Raw genomic sequence first — 23,939 nt, forward strand, 5'->3', positions numbered from 1 at the left:
GGGAAAACGTGTCATATCCAAAAAAACCAAAAACACATTAGAGCATCAGGACTGAAAAAACATGTGATTTCAGCTCCAGGGATAATGCTATGACTCTTCTTCCACTGATAACTACTGACTTACAAAAACCCTGGTCATTCAGTGTTAACCCTATCCCCAAGCTTTCCACTCATGCCACAGAGTTAACAAATACCCTGAAACACCATTAATCCTCACAGTCAAATGAGGCACATTGGCTATTAAGTAAAAATAAATTTAAATTGACAGCCAACTTCAAGCCATTTCACATAAATATATCATTAACTTACCTTCACTGCACCTCTTACTTTTAAGCAGTCACAGGCTGTGGTTGCAGCAAGAGGATGCAGGGAGTCTGGTATGCCTCCAGATCTGCCATAAGAAATGCCAGAGCAGATCAGCTCCCCGTACGTTCAACACATTTCCTGTGTTTTCATGTGTCACAGCACTATTTGCATAAATAATTCCAAACAATAGGATGCATTAGGCCATAATTCAGACAGGCATCTGTGTGTTTTGTGACTGGTTTCTGACACTGCATCAGTCACACATCTCCCAGAGAAACTTCAGGTCCACTCTGAAACAGGAAGCCCCAGACGACCCTTTAGAGGAAAAAGTCACCCTGCATCCCTGTGAGATGCCTTGGGCACAGGGGCTGCCCTCCTGCTGGGGATCTCCTCGGCACTGAGAGCTTCCAAGTCTACTCCTGCAGGTTTTCTGACCCCTCCTGGATGAGGTGGGGCCAGGGCCAGCTGGACCTTCAGGTGCTGCAGGGGTCATGCCAATAGGCTCTACATCACTCCTGAAGAAAGTCAGATGCTAACAAGCACTTGCACGACTCCTGATCTCTTCAAAGTACTGAACAGATATTAATAGTTTAATCAAAGGCGAAGCTAATTCCAATTACCTCCCATTTGCTGTGCACCAAGAATGTGCACACAGTTTGTGCAGATCAGATGTCATGCAGGAAGTTGTTCCTGTGTCTGGGCCCTGAGATACAAATCTTGGAAAAAGACAGGTGAGTTTCACTGTCAGGCCCTAAGTCACACAATGTTTCTGAAGGGAGGACTTGCCAAAAAAAAAAAAAAAAGTGTTTTGTTTAAGAGCAACAAGTTAAAGATACAGCACAGAAGTGCAGAAGTGGAAAAGTTGGAAATTAGTTTTGGAAGTACTTAATTCTAAACCAAACTCATGTGAATGCTAACTGGGTTTTGAGCAGCTTTCTGCAATTCCCTCTACATCTCTCATGAGGGGTTACTATACTATGGTGTTAAATGACCTAGGAACACCAAACTGGGCAACTGGGCTCTAGTATTTGAAGACTAAATCATCCCAAGGCATTCTTGAACAGAAAACATGTTTATGGATTCCTGAAGTCTAGGAATTTTGCAAATAATTGTCCTAACACATACTTTGAAAAATACAAACTTAAGTTATTTGACTTCTGCATGTTAAATCTATTTCTGTGTAAAAGGATCACCAGTTCCCAAACTTCAATGTCAAGTCCTAATCCAAAAAATAAAAATAAAAAAGAAATAAATCAGATTTAGGAGACATCTGTTTTCCAGAAATCAGGAAGCAAGATGTAGTCTATTCCAGATAGCTGCTTCTCATGAGAATCATTAAGAGAACAGATAAGCATTGTCAGTGTTAGTATAGACAGCCCTTATTTGCCCAGTTTTACTAAAAGTGAGGAAGAGAAATGCATAAATTTTCTGTCTTGGTGACAACAAAACTACGCCGTCCTATTTTTAGGGGACAAAAACTAAGGCAGAACAGTCATTAATTTCAGCTCAATGCTAATTCTGGACTTCCATAAGGGTTTACACATGGGTGCATCTGTTTCTCCACTGCCCATAAGATTTGGCTCCACAAAATACAGTAAATGCTACAGCATAAATACAGTAGGCATCCCAAGACTGCAGGAGATTCGAACGGAGCAGCAGCAAAGCTAGAGGGTTATTATTTTCTTCATCTGACAGGAAAGAAGCTGGCAGCATCTATTTCTCTTCCCTAACCTTCCTTTGGTAGCTGGTTGAAAGCAGCTTTCCTTATCACCTGTGATATTAGAGCACCATAAATTAGCCATGGGGTAGGCTGATGGTATTGCTGGACTTTGTAGAGTCAACACAACTTTGCCAATAACCAGAACGATACAAGATTTCAATGACCTTAATTCACTTCAACTTGAGACACTTTTTTGATTAAAGTAAGACAGAATTGCTTTTTCGTAGTCGTACATGTTATCCCACCGTACAGTTTGTGATACCTAGAGACTGGATGAAAGATGTACAATGGCACATCCAAATGCCAAGTGCTCACCCTCTGTGAAAACCAATGCTTGCAAATACAGGACAGATGCACGTTCTGGCTTTTTAAAATTTTGAGTTGGTTTTTTTCCTCTGAAGATTGATGTGCTTCAGTTCTATGTTTCCAAAGCAGATAAAGAAATCTGGGAATAGTGCCTATACTAATGGATTTGTAACTCCTGAACTTGAATTTGAGGACTGTGAGTTCAGTTTTTTGTTTCCTTCTCCATATTTTTTTCAACAAAGAATATTCCAATGAAAACATGCAACAAAAATAGTAGTATTTTTAAAAGTTAACAAGTTAGTGCTTGGCAGATGTTAAATAGGCTTGGTAGGGGCAGTGACAACTTGGAGCAGAAACCCAGCAGTTTTGTTTGGCAGTTCCAGCAGGCCTAGACTACATACCAGAGCAAAATCTTCTAAATGCAACTGCTAAAATCCTCCTCACACACAGGCCATCTTTATGCAACAAACGTGGCCTTACTCCATCTGGATTCTTGTCCTCAACACTTACCCCCCTCTTTATCTTGCTTTGCTGTCCAAGATGTCAGAAAGTTATTTTACCCTCCTTTCAGATGACATTACTTGCTCTTAAAATCAATCACCTTATTCTGAGGCCATTGTACGCCAGATCAGTGTTCCTTTCTGCAAGTTGCTACTAAAATTTCACTTGTAGCTAAACAGATCCAGTATTTCTGATAAAACGTAAACCTTGCTGCTTGCCATTGGCTTTTTGTGATGTTCTGCCATTCTTCCCTGTAATTTTTCCCAGTTCCTATTTATTGTGCTGCGCACTATGAATGGATCACTGCCTTTTTTTCATATTCTCAATCTTTTTCAATCCCTCCAGATCCTCTTCTTTCCTTCTAGATATCACTCCCTGAAATGTGACCTCTGTCTACATAATCTCTCAGAACTGTTTAATCCTCATTAAAAAACCACACATATTAGCAGAATACCATCAACTAAAACAAAATCTCATTTAGATATACAAACAACACTCCTTGAATGCTCTCAAAGCAAGAACATACAGAAACTTAAAATATGGTACCCTTATCTTTTTCAAGGCAGAGCTGCCACTCCAGAACAAGCCTGTACATCTTTAATGAAACAGCCTTAAAACATTTCTCACAAGAGGCCTACAGACCCAGGGGAGAAGAAGAAATTTTAAGTTTGAAACCAAAACTTCCAAATCCAAGTGAAATTGTCCCAAGGTCCCAGCACTGCAAGTCACTCCATACAGAGCTCCAGGCTTGCTGAGTGACAAACTTGAGCGCCCTCAGAGACAAGAGGTCACAGGAGTCAGTGGGAAACCCAAAACCTGGACTACTGCCCAGAAAACAAAAAACAGGCAGATTCAATATGCAAGAGGGGAACAAAACCCCACAACACTAAAAAAAAAAAAAAAAAAAAACCACCAAAAACCAAAGTAAAACCCCCACAAATAAGTTATACAATGCCTACAACAACGAAAGCAGAGTCTGCTAACCTTCTCGTAAGCTGTAGTATGAATCCTGATATGTGCTTGAACAGCTCTTCCCTTGCTTTGACACAGTCTCTGCAAGTGGCACAATCCCGACACAGGCAGGCTGGAGTGTCTTGGCTTTATCCAACATATTAGAGGAAATCCCTGGACCCGAAGGTGGATCCTGTAACAGGGGAGGCGTCCCAGCAAGGTGGAAGGGGTGCTTAATCCTCTCAAGAGACCCAACTGCAATCCCTCTCTACCCGGTTTCGGTCACTGCACCGAAACGGTAGAGCAGAAAAAAAAATCAGTTTACTGCTAGATTCCAAGGTTGTGCTTGTATCTGAACAGAGAGGTTCTGTAGGCACAGACAAACCCTGACAGCCAACATCTAAAGATTAAAACCAGCAAGGCTCTTGGCAAAATTTTTCCTCCTACTATCTCAAAGCTCAGACAGAAAGTTCTCTGTTTCAGCAAGCAGCTATAAGCAGTCGGGCACCCAGTATGCAGAGCACTGCTTATCAACAGATGCGTGGACTTCTTTGTGGGGCCACTTGCAGTAGCAGCCAACCTCATTCACCCAAAATAGTAAACAGTTGGTTTCTCTACTCACGCTGGAGACACCTGCCAGACAGGCAATATCATGTGACTGAGCAGTAGCCTCTCTCTCCCTGCATCTCCCGACTGTAAGCACGCTGTGCACACAGCTAGGAGAATACCTCTGCTCGGAGGGCAGAAGCCACATGCTTTTTCCCCCTCCTTCTCTCCCTTAGAAACAAGAGTGTTAGCTGTGGCCAGTGCTAAACTGATAATCAATTGATAATTGATAATTGAGAAACAGAGTCTTCATATGCATTTGCCCTGAGACCAGACAGGTAACAGAGGCTACTTCTGCGCAACCACATATTCTCACCCCCTCTTCCCTTAGATCTTTTCTCCCAACCTAGGAGAAACACCTAACTGAAAACAATCTGCAGCCCCAAATCAATAACCCTCTACTGCAAGGACCAGAACTTCTGAATCTGTGCTTGCATGGGGGCAGCCACCTCATCTTGAGTTTATTTCACATGCATCATGAACAGATGCCACATGGCTGGCAAATTTTGGTTACATATACTGCTCAGCAAGTGGGTAGGGGAAGACACACTCCATCTGAACAACAACCAGGAGGTACCCTCACCAGTACAGCTGGTAGATTTGCTGGGGTTTAATTTTGCTAAGAATGAAGCATAAGAGGTGCAATGAAGTCTGGGGTGAAAAAAAAAAAAAAAAGAAAGCAAAAAAAAAAGAGAGTTGTCCAAAGATTACAAACACCTAAAAAAAGCATTCTTGTTACCTTTCTAGAAAAAAAAAAAAAAAAAGAATAGTAATCAGCGTCATCCTGCACGCTTGAAACAAAGATAACCACATGGACATTACAAAAATAAAAAGATGAATACTCTAAACACTACAAGGACAGTTTCCAATTCATATTCTGTTCCCAACCTAATCAAGACAAAATTTTCTCATTTCCAAACAGTTGGAGAGGCATTCAAGCCATTTTATAAAGCAAGGCTGGAATTACAATCAGGGAAAAAAATGTCTTTAATAATGAAACTAATATCTAAGAAAAGTAGTGTTCAACCAAATGCTAGATGGCATCAGTGACATTTCTGAGTACTTTCAACAGTACTCCTCTTACATTTAAATGTTCAACCTTCACCCAGGAAAGAATCCAAACTTCAGTGTTCCCATGTGTAAAAAATTACCTTTGGTGGTAATATAAAGCTCTATAATTGCACTACTCCTGAATTACCACCATGTACTCAACAGAAATTTTCATCTTAATTCCAGGATTTGTAAAAGTCAGGCGAAGGTTCAGCCTCACAGTGAGCTTTAGCCAGTAAGGTCAAATTAACTGCATAAATAGAAGAGCCTGTTTTTGTGTGAGCATTAGCAGTCACAGCGCTGTGGAGAGCTGCCTTGGGAAACAGGCCCAGCACACCACAAGAGTTCTAAAGACAGGATGAAGGACAAGATAAAGAAACACATAGTCCAGACCTCCTCCCCTTTCAGCAGCAACACAAAACTGCACATTGAGCCACGCTTGATACTCTGAACAGAGAGGTCCCATAACTGTAATAACTAAAGAACAATTACTCAGTGCCACACCCAGTTCTACTTTTCCTGGCAAGCAATACACCATCTGGATGGTAAAAATGGCAAGACTCAGCTACAGAGGTCAGAACCTACTATTATTTTGCCAGTCAGGGCCTCTGAGTTAGCAGGTCACTACGGCACACAAAACCTGAGAAACATGAGCTAGCTGCCCATCCAGCAAACCTGCCAACACCCCGGTACTGCCAAAACAGCCCTAAGATGTCACCCAAGTTCTGATGGAGAAAACTTTAAGAAGTGATGAAGATCTGCTCCTTTCAATCTATTACTGCAGGGCTGCAGGTATGTACACAGACACACCTTTCTTTTTTCCTATGCAGAAAACAGCTTGGATAGAAAAACGCTTGGCTGGCTCGATGGTAATTAGGTAAATCTTTTTATTTGCTGAGGAAGATATTCTAAAATTCTGTCTTACAATATCAAATTTGTCCCACAGCATTATTTAGTGTTCTAAAAGACGGAGTAATTATCCAAATTATCTGGGCCATAGCGCTCCAGAAAGGACATGGATAATGTCCCCATGCTGTAAGAAGATAAACTCCAAAGGGCCTATATTGGAGACCTTTCAACACACAAGCAAGCACTTGTAGAGTTCCCCCTTGCAAAACATGGACTCTAATAGATAAGTAATGGCCAAGAGCAACCTGTCTTATATGAAACTGATACCATTATCACTTGTTTATAAACATAAAAAAAAAGTTTTTTTAGAGTTTAATTTGTTTTACTGGACGCTGATATACCGGTAGGAGATCTGAAAAGCTGATCAGCAGTCACATGGACAGAAATACCAATACACTGTAAGAAAAAGTAATTTTGGCAGTTACTCTGGAACTCAGCAGGGTCGATTGGAAAAGGCATTTCACAGCAGAGACAGGATTCCAGCAACAGTTTCACTTGCTTAACCACTCCAGAAAAATAGGATCAACCCCACTAATGCACACCCAACAATCAGTGTCTTGTACAACTTTTGCCCTGGAATTGGCAGAATTTCCATTGGCAAAATAATCACCTTTACAAAGGGGACCTAAGTATTTGCCATGGATTTCTCATCTGAAAAACATAAGGCCCGTTTTTCATAATCTATCCGTGAGACATCAGTTGAGCCATACATGCTTCGACTTTCAGGTGTGAAATGAGACACAGAATGTGGGGATGTATACTTCCTCAAGATGCTGCATCAGGTGCACACACAGCTTACACAGATACTGCTGCTACTTCTGAGGCCTGGTGGGCATAGAATGAAACACTGGCATTTCAGGTACCACCACCTACTTACTACTCAAAGTAGGTGGTGGTACCTCAAATACACACAAATTTTAATGAATTTCTGGTAGCTTTATATCTTCAAAAGCCAAGGGAAGGGAGAGAAGGGCCACACTAATCTTTATATAGGGTAGATGTTGGATGAGCTTAGCTGTAATACAAGACTTCATCATTAGTTTCTTCCCTTCCCCAAAAAAATACTGCATTTTTAAATGCAAATTATTAAGCAGATAGGAAATGCGCTCGTAATCTCCACCATCACCTTCAAGCGGGCATTTTCTCCTCCTTTGACCTCCAGTCCTCTCTGCAGCTCAGTGCAGGCTCTCCTACTTCCTCCAGTAATAATGTTTGCACAGGACACAACGCCTGCAACGATCTGCATGCACATAATTCAGTGATGAAATATAAACAATGCACTGGTAAAAACTGCAAACAGCTGCAAAATATGCTCACTCAGGCAACATGAGAGAGATCTCAGCCAAGGTCTAAGACAGATGACTGCTAAGAAAAAAAATGAGCCCAGTACATTTGAAGATCTGTCTGAGATTTCTAGCAAGCAGACAAAAGCTGGGAAAATAACAGAATGCTGCACTACATCACTGTAAAGCTTTGATGTCTTACAACTCAATTCATTCTATACTTCAAAGCAAATACAGACTGCATACTGACACTTGTGTTGCTTATTTCTCTGCTAGGGATCACATCTATGTAATGTGAGTTCGCTGTGGATATTCCCAGGATCCACCAACAGTGCCTCCCACCAACAATGACCTTTAGGAAGAGGAAGAAAAATGAGGCTGGGAGCACCATACATTTTTGCTTCTCCAGTTCTCAGGAAGAGCCTGAAATTCACCTACTCTTGATCTTTTCAACCAGCTGGTGACATCTAGTGCTGCCATTCTAGTGCTGCCATTCAGCATTCAGAAGATTCCTAGACATGACAGGTAGCCAAAGCTAAACGACCGTGCAGATGTAAAAATAGGTCACAGCAGCAGGAACCATGCCTGGGAACCTGGACTTTTGTTGTAGCTTTTGAGTAGCTCTTCATGTAGCTCTTCAGTCCTCCAACCCACTCTGGGATATACCGCCACCCCTGCTTTTGGCAAGCTGGCTGTCATTGAGCTGTAATTACTGTGAGCTGAAAGCATAAAAATAGCTGCTGCACAGGGTGGAAAACCTATCAGATGATGTCAAAACGAGTTTGGAGCCCTCCCTTCCCCCCACCTCCCCCCTTCCACTTCCTTTCCTATGTCACTTTCTCATTACCTCACTGTCTCTAATTCTGAAAGTGCTTCTCTCTGCATCTTTCAGCTGTCAAAGTGAACTTTACACAGTAGCTAGAGCCAAATCAACCCCCAGCCCATATATAAACTCTGCCACCTACTCCATTCCTTGGGATTCAGCCAAGATGTTAGTTGGCCTTTCCCTGAAAACACAAAGCACATGAAATCCTCGATCCTATCTGCAAAACACTGGATCAAGAAGAATCGGTTCAGCCCAAGGAATGCAACTCTGATCTGCATTTGATTAACTCCATGGATAAGCAGTTTACAACCAGCAAGGCAAGTCAACATGGTAAGTGAGGTGTGGAAAGGCAGCAGCAGCAGTCCCATCCCCCTCTGCTAACACTGAGTAACTCAGCCCTGCCTCTCTCCCAGGCTCTCTAAGACCTGAGGAGCAAAGTGCAGCACGCAAAGCCAAAACTTTTTGATTTCCCCACCTCTCCCTTCCCCAAATCAGGAGCTCAGATGTCAGTACTGCAAAGAGACTCCGGAAATATTGCTACAAGGGCTGAAAAGAGAGAAAAGAGAGAGAAAGGGAAGCAAATATGTTGGTTCACTTATGGACCATGCCTCTACTCCTTCCTCTCTCCAGGACCCATTGCACTGAGCAAACTGGGTGTGATAAGGAGAAGGAAATGGTCCAGAGGTCTGTGATACTCTAGATCATCTACAAACAAATGCATTATGCAGCACATCCTTCTGATACTACTACATGTGAGGGTAACATCTGCTCAGGATGTGTCACCTCTGCAGCCAAAGAAAATGGTGCAACTTCCAAAGACAGACTGGTTATTTTCGTTGGATTTTCTTCAGAAAACCACTGACAGCAGTTCTGTCAATTCTGTGCTCTAAAAAGCTGCATATACACTCCTTGGCTACAAAAAGGTGTTGCCCAAATAGAGACTTCTAGGCCAGAGAAGAAATGGTGGATTTCTCTGACCAAAGCAGTGGAAGGACTCTGTCCATGACAGAAAACTTCACAGCAGAGGGGTATAACAAAAGCAGAGGAATTAAGAGAAAGTTTTATAACTAGTTCCCAAACAACTACAGCTCGCTGTGCATATAAGCCCAACAAAAACAAGCAAGTAAATTAAAAACAACACATATCCAAGCACATCTTGTTACTTTTACCATTTTGGTTGATAAATTCTAGTTAGATGCCAACACTGTTGCATACCTCTTTAGAGTTCAAAGTTACTAGCCCTTCTTCAAATTACCACCCTATTGTAAGGCCCCAAAACTGGCTGTATGAATGCTCTCACTCTGTTCCAGTGCAAAGTTAAAAAGATTAGCTCAAATTACCTTGGCTGAGCCAACAAGCTTTACAGTGAGAGCTCACACATCAAGAACTCCATCTCAAACGGGGCGTGTACCTCCAGTGGAGGGCCTTAACTAAGAGCTGCTCCAGCTGGAACCACAACAGAATTCCATATACTCCTTTAGTTCAGCTACTACCCACCTTGCTCTAAAAGAATTACTTAGACCAAAGGAAGTCACAGTTCCTCACTCTTACCCAAGAGCAATAGTTTATTGTTATAGTTTACTTGTTATCAGAGATTTCAAGCCAGAGACAGTCACCCAAGGTTCAAGGTAAAATTGTTCTTATCAGCCTTCCTGCCTACAGTTAATCTGCTAATCCACCCACATGCTCCCCAAATAACTTCAGCTTCTCCAGGGGTAGACAGATGTGCTCACACAGGTGCAGATGTGCATTTCCCCACCCCTACCACTGCACACACCACTCAGAGGTTGCAGGGATCACGCATACAGAATCACAGAGAATACTGAGTTGGAAGGGACCCAAAAGGAGCATCAAGTCCAACTCTTAAGTGACTGCCACTGACATGCGAGCAGTGTGAGCAGTAGAGAACACTGAGCACAGGACTTTTCAAAACATTTCAAAACATTTCCTCTTACAGATATTCCAGACTTTGATTTAAGCCACTATGAACAAGTGAAACAGCTACATCCAGCAAACATTTGGGTTTGCTCTCAAGAGCAGAAAAAGAAAGTTCTGGGTGCAAGACCAAGGGGGTTAGTGAGCAAGATAGAGTGGAAAAGGAAGCAATTTGAATTTGTCTTAAAACAGCAAATTGTTTTTAGGAGGGAGTAACTTGGAAAGGGCAGGAGGAAGATACCCTTACCCTCATGTTAAGGCATGTCTAAGAGTCTGAGAAGTTATGTCATTAATTTCTGTGGTTGTTGAGCAAAAGTTATCCTGCTTTTCTCTGCCACATCCTTCAAACATCTGGCAATAAAAGGTTTCTTCTCTATCAAGCCCTCCTACTTACTGCACAAGAGGGTTACCTGCAAACACTTGGAAAATGCAGTCAATTTTTTAAAATACCTGAAGAAGAGTGGAAACAGCCAGGCTGTACTCTGTGTTCACGCACTGCTTGTGGAAGGATTAGCAAACCCTTTATTTACTTCTCAGAATATACTAGCAGAATTGCTACTTTCAAACCTTCATTGCAACTTTTTTGTCTTGTGTGACAAGATATGATTGTGACTTCTGCCCAGAAAGCTACTTCCTTCTCCAAACACATCAGCAATAACATCGTTGAGGCTAAATGTGACCATTATTCCTGGTTAATCTGATGCAGAATTGCAATCTCAGAATCTACATTGTTATTAAAGGTTATCATCCCCTTATGGTTGCAGAGGACTACTTAAAGCTGTAGCTGCAACAGTATGTAAGACTGAACTGAGACAAAAAATAAACTACAACTCCTTTTTGCTTGGACTTCAACTTCGCTCCCTTTTCTTGCTTGGACTTCAATGACTTCAACTCCAACTCTGACCTATTTTTGCTCAAGCTTTGGCTTAAGGCTCCCTGCTTAGACTACTGTTGCACCCCCTCTTTTGAAGTCTCGTCTCTCAGTCATGCAGGAATTGGTGCCTTCTGTGTGAGGAGGTGAAGACTGCCTCATCAGTGCAGGCAGCTGGCAACCCACCCCGGGCTGGAAGTGCTGCTGGAAGAAGCAGGATTGGGCCTGTAACAATCCCTCTGGACAACCGGGAGAACCAAGAGATGAGCTGGGGGAAAGGAAACATTTGTCATGGGAATTCTGCCCAGGAGAGACACTTTTTATTTGCTTATGTTTGAGCTGCTTAAGAAACACGGCAAGTCTTTACCTTCTTGTGATTTAAAACTCGTACTGTAGTGGGTGGAACCTGAAGGAAAAAATGTTACTGTGTCTACCATCTTTCAAAAAAACTTTTGGGATGACATAGGGGTGAAATTATGGGACCATGCCACAGAGAGGAACAGAGTAGCGGCTGAGATGCTCCCCTCTGGAGAGTGGTTTATGAAGCTATGGAAAAGCAAGAACAGCTTCAAGCTGTAGCTAATGATCCTGAACAAGTGGCAGACCTACCAAAAACCATATATTCTTTAGTACAGCCATCCACTCCTCCTCCACCACTGGAGGCAAAAGAAGGATACTGGGCACCGAGATCAGTGACAGCTTTTGTTGCCAGCCACTGCCCTGGGAATGGGGCAGCAAGGATGAAGATCTCTTTGATTCTGGTCCCACAGACTCTAATGACAAGCCAGATCTGTTTCCTCCAGACCCTCACAAGAACTGGGCCCGTTTAAAAAGAGCTTTACTTGTGGGAGACTTGCCAATGGTTGATAAGATCATAGCCCCTGTCCTACCTATATCACAGCAGCAAACAGTGTAGTCCTCGTTGGGAGGCACTGTCTTTTCAGGAGGTAATAGAATTAAGATGGATGGCAAACAAACATAGCATAGGGTCCCCATATTTTGGAGTTTGTTGAGCTCCATGCTTTCTGCACATTTAATGACACCCCATGATGCTAGGTCCCTTGTAGGGCTGATATTGACCTCTACACAGTGTACTTTGTGGGAGGCAGAATGGGAAAAGTGTCTGCGGGTGCTTCTTTTGACTTATGTGGGACATAGAAAACGAGATTTAGCTGCTTTAACACTGGATCACCTTGCAGGGGAGGGACTGTACACAGACCCTTCTGATGAAGCTCATGAATGTCCAAAGGAGGCTCTTGAGGGGTGTCTTGGTTTGGGAGGACAGGTCTCTGCCAGGGAAAAGCCAGAACTTCCCTTGGAATGGAGAATGTAAACTCCCTCCCTCTGAATTATTATAATTTTGAAATTAAGGGGCTTTCAGGCAAAGATGTGGGAATAGGAACAACAGTCCTTTACTAGGAATATTAAAAACGCAGTAGTACAAAAAAGCAAACCAACAAAAAAAGAAACACTGACAGATTCAGAACACTCTGTTGGTCAGGGTGTTGATAGCAGTCCAATTGAGTCCTCCTGGAGTGACAGATGTGGTTCTGTTGGAGCAGAGATGATCCTGCAGAAGGGTCCAGTGGTGGTGAGATGGGTCTGGTGTTCCTCTGAAAATGCACTGGAAAACAAGCTGTCCTAATGTTTTGAATCCCAGGTTTTATCCAGGTCGGAATGATTGGCTCCTCCTACTGGGTGAAGCATCTCCCAATGGGATGCTGTAATTTTATCAGTCATTTGGTGAGCCTTAATGGCCCACGAACAGCAGATATCCCCCAGGGGGAAGATGGGTTGTGGAAGAGATAAAGAAACACTGCCCCACCTGATTGTAACAGCTATCCCATTAAAAGAAAGACACACACCCCCTTCCCCCCCAGCGTGATGAGACAAAGAAAAACACCTCTTCAACCAGTTTCAACAGATAGGAAAAGAATACATCTTGCATTGCAAGACAAGGGGGTAAGAGAGGCTGCAAGAAAGTAATTTTTAAAGGTCCCTGATGCAAGGATGTCTCAGAAATTTTTTACAAACACAATTCAAGAGTCACGAGAGCCATACATACAGTTTATTGACTGAAGCAAGCCCTAGAACAGCAGACAGATAATGAGCCAGCCCGAGAGATTTTGCTTTTAAAGCTCACAGTTGAGAACGCAAATGGGGACTGTAAAAAGTTGCTTAAATCACTAACTAATCCAAATCCAATCCAATCCTAGAAATGACAGAAGAATGTAATGATAGAAATTATAGAAATGATAGAAATTATAGAAGAATGTAATTACCTTGTTACACTTGAGCATACATCTACAACCACGGCTGCAGGAATGGCTGCAGCTTTTGCAGCTCTTCAAAGCCCCACAGGGGAACCAAGAACATGCTTTGCTTGTGGAAGACCTGGCCATCGGAAAAAGGACTGTTTTGCTCAGAATGGGGCCCAAGCAAAGGCTCCTGGCATAGAACTCTGGTGTTGTAAAGGAACACATTTCACTAACAAATGCCATTCTAAGTATGATTTTGAAGGTCATCTGATCCAGGGAAACTGGAGCTAGAGCACAGCGTGAAGACACATTCAGACACAAATGGCCCAGCCGACACAACAGCCACCACAGCAGATGCCACAGCAGGGATCACCTCGAGTCTTCACCCAGCAACTTGAGGCAGCACCAGACTGGACCTGGCAACCTCCAACACAGTAACATTACTTGATTCTTCTGCTCGTTGACTCCCTACAGGAATTTCTGGATTACCAAATCCCCAGAGAAGTGCTCTGGGAGATTTCCCACCAACCTATCTGTGCTTTTTGTTCTCCCTGGAGTCATAGATTTGGACTCTGTTGGTGAAATTCAGATTATGGCCTGGACTTCTTTTCCACCATGTACTGTCCCTAAGGGGACTCACTGCACAATTGATTCTTCTCCCACAGACACCAGCACTTTCTAAGGGAGACTCTGGAGAAAGAGGGGGAGGGTGTTGGCTCTATAGGAACTCCAGAAATACTATGGGTACAAGTAATTTCTGATGAACGCCCTACATGTAAATGCACCCTAAGGTTATAGGGACATCATGTAATATTTATAGGTATCCTAGATACTGGAGCTGATGTGGCTGTCATTTCTCAGGGTAAATGGCCTCCTTCCTGGGCCCTCAAAGAATTATCCCAACCCATTACAGAGACTGGGGAAAGCAGTCATGGTTATCAGAGCCACCACCTAGTTCAGGTGAAGGGGCCAGAGGGCCACACAGCTTTTGTAAAGCCATTTATTATTCCTGTACCCATGGTGTTATGAGGGCGAGATGTACCTTCTCAATGCGGCTTCAAAATTCAGCCTGTTTTTTAATAGAGGCCATCGAGGTGCGCATCACCCTAAAGTTAACCTGGAAAACTGATCACCCTGTCTGGGTGGATCAATGGCCACATGATACGTCTGGATTTTTCTGCCACACCAGGGGACCAAAACTATAAGCACCCAACAAGAAATGATTGCGTTACTTATTATCAAAGCAAGACAGAGGTTGACTTCACTTGCTGGTGTGGAGTTTAAAGTCAGTATGTTTGCTCGTTATCACTGTTTCCTTGCGATGCTGTTACAACAATCAGAGACATTTCAGATGGCATTAACTAACTTCACAGGGCAACTTTCTTTGCATCCTCCGATGCACAAGTTGCTAGCTACTAAATTTAAACTTTCGATGAAACCTAAGCAAAGTGAAATTCCTTTGCAAGCTTTAACTGTTTTTACAGATGATTCAGGCCACACTCACAAATCAGTAATGCTCTGGTGGGACGCGAATTTTAATCTATGGGATTCAGACATTACTACTGTTTCAGGTTCTCCTCAGATCGCTGAATTGGCAGCTGTAGTACGGGCCTTTCGGCAATTTTCTACCCCTTCCAATTTAATCACAGATTCTGCTTATGTTGCAGGGATTATCGAGAAAGCTGAAGCTGCTGTTCTAAGAGATGCGCCTAACGAAAACCTTTCTACCGGCTACAATAATTTGTTTCTCGTTTAGATAGTAGATAACACACGTATTCTGTGATGCCTATTAGATCCCACACTATTTTACCAGGTTTTATAGCAGAAGGTAATCGTCAGGCAGACCTGCTCACTTTAGCAGGTCTTACCAGACCTCTTAGCACAGGCTAAATTAAGCCACTCATTTTTTTCATCAGAATACCGCCACATTGGCACACTCCTTTGACTTGAGTAGCTGCCAAGCTTCCAGTACCGTGGTAGTGTGCCTAGACTGTCAGAGACATTCCTTTCCCTCTGTTGCTGGAGGAGTTAACCCTAGAGGGCTTCAGAGCCTTCAGTTATGGCAAAGAGATGTCACACATTTTGCTGAGTCTAGCTGTTTCAAATTTATTCATTCCTCTATAGATACATTTTTAGGTGCTTTATTTGCATCCTGTCATACCAGAGAGTCAGCAAAGGATGTTTGCCGTCATTTTACCAGTGCTTTTGCAGTCATAGGTATTCCCTTAGAAATTAAAACAGACAATGGTCCTCTCTTCCCAGAGAGTTGCAAATTTTGGAGGGTAACACTTAAAACTGGGGTTCCTCATTCCTCTATGGGTCAATCCATAATCTAGTGAGCTCATGGCTCACTCAAGTGTCTTTTATTGCAGTAAAGAGGGGGAATGGGGAATGCTCCCCTGCGAATGCTTACAGAAGGCATTGTATGTTTTTAATTCCTTGAACTGCTCCTTGGTGGATCCTAATCCTCCAATTGTCAGACATTTCATTAGAAGCCTGCAAATACAGCCCAAACAGAAACCCCCGGTATTGGCAAAGGATCCAGACACAGGTGAATTTGTGGCACCTTACCCTCTTGTTAAGTGGGGTTGAGGTTCTGCTTTTGCTTCTACAGAAGCTGGACCGAGGCAGATTCCGGCAAGGAATGTAAAGCCTTTCAGAAAATCATTGGCAACACCACCTGATGAGGATCCAGCCCTGACACTGACCTCAGAGAATTCGTGATTTCTCTGAGGATACTTGTGAGAAGAGCCTCATCAGCAACTGTGTGACAACAAACAGACTTACATCCTTGGGGAGATGGTTTGGGTTACCTAGAGGTGTTAGGGTCACCAGGGTTAGGTCGTCCACTTTAGAAGAACTGGTGAACCACACATCTATGGGTGGTTGATACGGTGGCGAATTTCCGTTTGAAGAATCTGTCTTTGCTTTAGATTGGGAACATATTGATCCTAGCCAAACAGTCACCGCTTATGAGTGGGAACTTAGTTAAAGTAGCCGTTTATGCTCTGGGTGTTATTTTGTGCATACTTGTTGTAGTGCTTTTAGTATTTTGCAATGCTTACAGAGACTGATCGATAAATCAATAAAGAAAATTTTATTGGTGCAAAAGGAAGTGGGAAACATGGGAGAACAGATGAGAGCTAGAACAGAAAGCACGATGGAGATGGATCAAGATATTATGGCCTTGGTGGGATACAGGCATGAGAAGAACTGGGAAAGTAAAGTATTTGCACATATCAAGGTTTTTGAAACTATGTAGTTTTGTAAGGATGCCAAGTATTGCAAACAATAGCCTAATTCTGTAACTAGTGTGCAATTCTTGCTTAGGGATGTGACTGCTTAAAGCTGTAGCTGCTTGGAACTGCAACAGTATACAAAACTGAACTGAGATGAAAAATAAACTACTACAACTCCTTTTTGCTTGGACTTCAACTTCGCTCCCTTTTCTTGCTTGGACTTCAATGACTTCAACTCTGACCTATTTTTGCTCAAGCTTTGGCTTAAGGCTCCCTGCTTAGACTACTTTTCCACTCCCTCTTTTCAAGTCCTGTCTCTCAGTCACACAGTAGTGGAGGCTTGACTGAGATAAAGTAGGAGACCTGGTTTTATGATACTTCTAAACCAATTCAGTGGTCAGCTGCCACTAAAAGCAGTGGCCTCCTTTCCTCTTGTCATGGATGCTCCTATCACCTCACAGTAGAAAACTGCTATTGTCAGGATTATTTGAGATAAGAAATAAAATTTTCTTTAGGATTTGAAATTCAGATCTTGCATTGCCAAAAATCTGTAACTCACCTCCAACATCAAATGCTCAAACTCCTCCTTTAGTGCTGAAATTCAGCTATTCCCTGGATATATCAATGCCAATCTCAAACTCTTATAGTGGCTCCAATAACTGAATTTTTTTCCAATATAAAAATGTATAGTGTCTTTGAGTTTTAATCTATAGCTATGACATAAAATGAGCCTGAGACAATGTCAAGGCACACAACCATGGTATGCTTAAACTCATGATATGGACACACTGATCCTAGAAAGAACTTCCAGGGCTTTGAATGGATCCACATCCCCCACACATATATGCAGACTTTCCAGACCTTAAGTGAAATACAAGGCCTGAATCTCAAAAAGGAGAGAATTTTAAGCTAGATTTGGGATAGTTTTTACCTGGATCCTGCTAAATTACTCAGCTTCTGATTAGCAGGCAAAATATTCTTCTCATGCTATGCTGGAAGAAGTCCTTTAATGCCTTCACTGGACTCACTTGCCTACCACTTTAGGAAAATGCATTTTTGACAGTATTACCATTCCTTCCCCATAAACCACATTTTTAAGTGAATCCTATTTTGTATCAACCAAACCACAGGTTTACTTTCCTTTATCTAAAGGGTGGGGGGCAAAGATACAGGTCTCCTTTGCAAGCAGCGTGATTACTTTTAAAACAAATTTTATCTCATGTTCAAGATTTCTGGTAATGTCAGCCATAAAAGCAAAGAAAATGGCAAGTAACTGTGAGGGTGTATCCTCTTTCCAGCCAAACCTGCCAAATCTTAGGAGTTTTAATCACCAACTGGCCTAAAAGCATTGAAAGGCACGTAACCTAAGTGCTTCTAATTGTAAAGATAAGTGTGCTTGGAACGTGAAGTTCTGATTCAGACATCAGCTTTCTGTTCTGCCTGCCTCCATCTCAATCTATAAGTTCACCTGAAATAATATGCAGAGAAGCCTCTTCAGTCACAATTTTCCATTAGCTGCCTGACACCCCTTTAAGATCTTCCTTTCTTGCTTTGGTACAAGTTACCAGAAGATATCAGTCAGAATCTCATGTTTACAGATTCTAATAGATTCAAATATATTAAAAAACCTTTTGGTTGGATAAACTAGGTTAAAACAAGTAGAGAGATTTACATATAACGGAGTCTGTGTCAGAACCGGAATTAGAAATCTGTGTATCCTCCCTTCCTTGGCTCCCGAATCTATTTTATGAATCCAGACACAAGAGAGGGACCATTAAGGTGAGACTGCATAAAAGCAAACAGGTGGAGGATCTAATTGAATAGGCAAACATGCAAAGGAAAAATATATGGTTTTTATACATCTGCCAGTTGTTATGATCTGGCAGAACTTGGCTGCTTGCTGCCAGCACATCTAACAGCCGGCTTAACAGAAGTCACTCATGAACTCTTTAGAACAAAACCAATTTTAACATTACAGACACTGCCATATGCTCACTTCTAGAACTGTGCTATAGTAAGGCCAGAACTGACTATGAAGTCACAATTCTCTCCTATCAGAAAATATTTTTCCCAGGGCATGACAGCAAATCTGTCTTTAGGTTTTAGCTACAGTGTGGAGAGAGGAGAGAAGTAGATATTGTCTGCCCTGACTCAGTGAGGCTTAGACACTACCTCCCGCAAGACCTTCACAGAGAAGTGAATGAAGTCTGAGTCAGATGAGGAGACTGTGAGGTGGACTGAAAATTGACTGGCTGGGCACAGAGGGTGCATCAGCACATGCTGGGGGCTAAGTGGCTGCAAAGCAGTTTGCCAGAAAATGGCCTGGGGATCCCACTGGACACCAAGTTGAACATGAGACAGTGGTGCGCCCTTGGACAAAAAAGGCTGAAGAAGACATCCTTGATTGCACTAGGAGGAATGTTCCCAGCAGACCAAGGGGAGGTGATCCTACTCTGCTCAGCCTTGTTAGACCACACCTGGAGTGCTGCCTTAAGCTCTGAGGTCCCCAGTACAGGAGAGCCATAGCCATACTAGAGATCTTATCCATCTAAAAACCTGAAGGAATGCTACAAAGAACAGAGAGCCAGACTCCTCTCAAATGGTGCCCAGTGACAGGACCTGAGTCAATTGGCACAAACCGAAAGACAGGAGGTTCCCAATGAACATCAGGAAAGTATTTTTTTACTGTGAGCGCAACTGAGCACTGGCACAGGTTGCCCAGAGAGGTTGTGAAGTCTCCATCTATGGAGATATTCAAAAGCTATCTGAACATAGTCCCAGGCAACTGACTCAAGAGGAGCCTGTTTGAGCAGGGGGATTGGAGGAGATGACATTCCAACTTCAACCATTCTGTGAGACATGTGTAACCACCCTTCTTCTTCTTTGTCCATTCATAGATATGTAGTGACCTCAGAGTAAAATCAAAGCAAATTCTAACATGACAAACCTCATACTGGAGAAATGCACATATTTTTAATATTCTCCTAAGAATCACTCACTTCTAATTTAATTCTTCACATTCTGAGTCTATTGTGCACTGTATATTATTCTTTGCTAGCCAAACTTTTCTCTCTTGGACTTACTAATCAGCCACTGCCACGTTTATAGGCTCCATGACCTAGAGTTCAGTAGTTTTCTCACCCTACTTATGATTTCAGAGTTGAAATTGTTTATCTGCTTCCTCAGTTTCACAATTCAGTACAGAGCTTAAGTGATATTACCCAAGCCAGATGAAATAATCCAGCATTATGCTCTCATCATTCCTTCTTTTTGAGGGCTCCAGGTTTCCTAAGAAAGTTCAGTGAGTTGATTAGGGTCACTGATACACCAGAAAAGTGAGGGTGTTTTAATGGCTTTGTTTTCAAAGGTGAATTAGACCCCTCACAAGGAAGTCCAATTGTCCAAGCTAGCTGAGGCTAAGCAGCAGGTGCACTGAGCCGCTGCTGCTGCTGTAATACAGGAGAGAAGGAAAGCACCCCTTCCCCTCCCTTCCACTGGTCATGACAAATCATTGAGAATCATTCAAACTGTTTAATGTTATCTCACCCTTGAGAGAAGCTTCTTCAGTTTAGTTTCAATTTAGTTTCTTTATTTTAGCTTACCATAAAGATATTAGGTCCCAAGACAGAGCTGCCACATTTCTGTTTGGAATACCTTGCATATACAGGCATGTGCTGTGTATACACAGCCAGAGCATGTGAAATGAAATCAACACTCTGTGGGCACATCAGGATTACTCTTTGTGCTACAGGCACACTAGATACTTAATTAGCACAAGCACAACAGTTCGTTATATGTCAGATTTATCATGGCTATGCTGCAGAAATGTTTGGGATTTCTGAATGTCTTCTTCCCTCTCAGTCAATGGAGCGTAGTTGCAGTAGGGCAGCCAGACATCTGGAAATCCTGCAGAAGCGTTGGAAGAACCCTCATGGTCCAGGATGGGGGAGGAGGCAGAAGGAAAAAAGTGGACAGTCTGGGAAAATACGACATATACAAGAAGGAGTATCTGCTATTAAATCAACCTCCTGGAAATAAGGTTCCCACCACAATTTAGGCATCTGGCTCTCCACAACCAACTTCTGTTAGAGGAATAAAATTGTGCACACCCAACCTCCTGATACAAGTTAGAAACAAGTACTCAAGTACTTGACAATGCCGGAATTATGATCTTAGGACATTTTTCTCCACTAACTCCTCCCACACTTTTCCATTTTCTGCTCCCAGCTCTTCTCTCCTCTTCCCCTAAATCAGTTACTCACCATTTTTCACTAAAGAAATTATTTTCCCCCCTGTTAACTCTCCAAATTAGTTACTACTCAAAATTCTAAATCAAGCTCTGCAATCTCCTGTCCCAATTAAATCAAAGGAAAGAGTAGTTCACATAAATAACATTTTCAAGATCCAGTTTTAGCTTCTAGATTTTGCAGCAGTTTCCAGTTCTGCGTCAGGGCCAGAAGGTTAAACATTTCTCAGTGATGCAGGCTCCCATAGCAAGAGAGAGATGAGGAAGGGGTCCAAAAAAAACCTCATTCTTCCCAGGCACTAAATCAACAATCACAGCAAACAGTGACTGCCTCTCTAAAAGGAAAACTGGGAGGAGTGGAGCAGTCTCTTATTATAAGCAGACACTTTGTCTATCACCATAATGCAAAAGCCCAGTACAAAGAGAAGAAGAAAAATAAGCATAAGAAAAGAACAACGAATTTTTAAAAATCCCAGAATGGAGATTGTATATTGTGCACTACATAGAAATCAGAATAAATTAAAAACAAACAAACAAAGAAACTTAAAATTCTGTAGAGCACTCCAAGTCTGTTTAAAATTTTTCCTTTCTGGCCTATTTAAAGTTGCCAGTAACTTTCTAGCTTAAACTTAAACGATGCTTTGACTTGCAAATGGGTTGAAATTTTCGTGCCTGAGAGACCACTTTACACACACTACATGTTCCAGAATCTCATTGATGTCTCAGTTTTCAAGGCAAGATTATCAACAGCAGTTTTTCCAAAAGGAGTCTACTAATCTGGATCTTGTTCTTACTTACCTAGAGGTAACATGAAATCAGCAAAGTTATACTGAAAAGTGTTTACTGTTTATTTCAGTTTTTATTGAAAACATTAAAGGCTCTAAGCTTTGGAAATGTTTTGCAGTAAGTCAAGCTCAAGGTACTTTCTGAACCAAGTGTTTTGGAAGTTGCAATTTTTCATCAGTGGTACCTTAAGTATCACATAGTAACTTTCATAAATCAAAACCACTCAATATATTTTTAAAAGGCATATATTTGAGTTGACATCAGTGAACACAAAATCCAAATCTCAAATATTGAAAAACATACACAAGGAACAACAGCTTCAACCAGAATATCTCCAGCAGAATTTAAAAAAAAAAGAGAAAAAAAAAACCCTCCTCAAGGTCACTTATGATTATAGACTGATCAAGCCTGCTTGAGCTTCAATGGAAGACACAACTTCTTTATTTGGGATATGTTCATTTTTGAAGAAAAACCAATCAGGGCAAAGAAAATGAAGACTGTAAAGAAACAAAAATACATTTCTCAACCTACTTTTCACAAGGGATAATTAAATAGGTTCATATCCTGTTGGGGATCCAATTCTGTGCATAATGTCTGAGAAGCATCATTAACATTATGTAGAGGATCTGGTTTAAAATCAGCATCACTACAGAAAGATATAAAAAAACCATTAAGCAGGTCACATTATCAGATACTATTTTAGCACTTGCCTACTTTAAGAATATTGTAAGTAGATGAAGCTTCTTCTAGGGAGAGTATTTTGCCTGCAGTAAGTTTTTCATCAGTTTAACTACGAGGAGTTATTTGCACTGAAAGCCACTGACACTTACACTTTCATTTCATATTGAAAACTAGAAGACTTTTAACCAAAGAGAGAAATTCTAGGACAGCTTTCCAGCATGAGTGAGAAATCTAACACTTTTTAAAGTGGTGCTCAATAAATGTATGTAGGGGACTATATGACTGGATTACTTGCAGGAGCAGGGGAGGGGGCTCCACAACCCTGAAGAGTAATTTCAGTTTGGTTGCTTTATGACTTCTTACCTACCTAAAGTATTGCTAAATTATACAGCATTCTTAAGCCACGCTAGGGTTAATCAGAAAAGGGAGCTGTGCCAATCTAATTAAACCAGTCTCCTATATTGATTTCGATAATAAAATTCTCTTGACAAAGAAACTGAGGAGAAACGAGAACAATATTTCTTCTATTAAGATAGAGATTCCAGTTTCACCTCCATAAAGCAGGGCTTACGTTTCCTTCACCACAAATGAAAAACCAGACCACCTCAAGACACCAGCAGAGGGTTCTCCATTTCAAAAGACAATTTGGAACAAGTGGCAGTCTCAACTTGGAAGAACCCTAAGGTCAGAACAGCAGAGGGTGCTGTAATTCTGAACTGAGGTACAGCAGGTCAGCAGCAAGAAGAACCCAGATGCAATATGAAGCTGTACTAAAGGTTACTTCAGATTTTGGGGTGGGTTTTTCGTCAGGTTTTATTGTTTGGTTTTGGAGAGGGTTTTTGTGGTGCAGGAGTCATTTCAGACGGGTAAAAGCAGACAGCAAACAGGTTAATACGAAAATTTATTTGCAATAGCTTCCACTAACATCAAACAATAACATCAGAGACATTTCCAAAACCTCAGCAGCTACCTACAATCCCTACCACTGATCTATACAGCTCTGGGCTCACATTAGAACATTAGTGATTGATTGACATTGATGCTTAGACATAAAAAAATTGTACTTTAATGCCTACAATCAAAATGTAGCCTAGACTTAGATCCTATTATTAAAAAAAAAAATAATCCTGACTATAAACACTAATACAGATTTCTGCTATCACACAGGCATGGAAACTTAAGCACTTTGTCAAACATTAGTCATTCCTTAAATCTGGCAAACACTGGATAGCAAGGACTCACCAGGTCACTGGGAGACAGAAGGGATGTGTCTGCAGTTTATCCCTTTAGCCAAAAAATGTGGTGTAATCATCACACCAGTTCAGAGAGACTCAGCATAGCACACGTTCAGACATTAATCCAGAAGCTAAATTAGTGGCAGGCCACAAAGATGACTATGATCTGCCTGAGCCACAAAGATAAAAATTATCAGTCTGAGCCTATGTACATAATCCCAATACAATTCC

At 41.8% G+C, this 23,939-nt stretch overlaps 1 protein-coding gene across 3 annotated transcripts in view; it reads right to left on the reverse strand.

Annotated features, from left to right (window-relative positions):
* MRTFA (myocardin related transcription factor A) overlaps positions 1-23,939 on the reverse strand; it is an 84,878-nt gene that overhangs the window by 45,791 nt on the left and 15,148 nt on the right. The window contains exon 1 of one of the 3 annotated variants that reach the window (XM_066320096.1): positions 3,817-4,115. The exons of 1 other annotated variant lie outside the window; for it this stretch is intronic. In XM_066320096.1, the coding sequence (XP_066176193.1) occupies positions 3,817-3,943 (127 nt within the window). In that variant the 5' untranslated portion in view covers positions 3,944-4,115. Of the gene's footprint in view, positions 1-3,816; positions 4,116-23,939 lie in introns of those variants that run through there. One more of the 3 variants, XM_066320095.1, reaches the window with a different exon arrangement.

This window comes from Sylvia atricapilla, chromosome 5 (assembly GCF_009819655.1).
Source record: "Sylvia atricapilla isolate bSylAtr1 chromosome 5, bSylAtr1.pri, whole genome shotgun sequence".
In the NCBI taxonomy this organism is placed as follows: Eukaryota; Metazoa; Chordata; class Aves; order Passeriformes; family Sylviidae; genus Sylvia; species Sylvia atricapilla.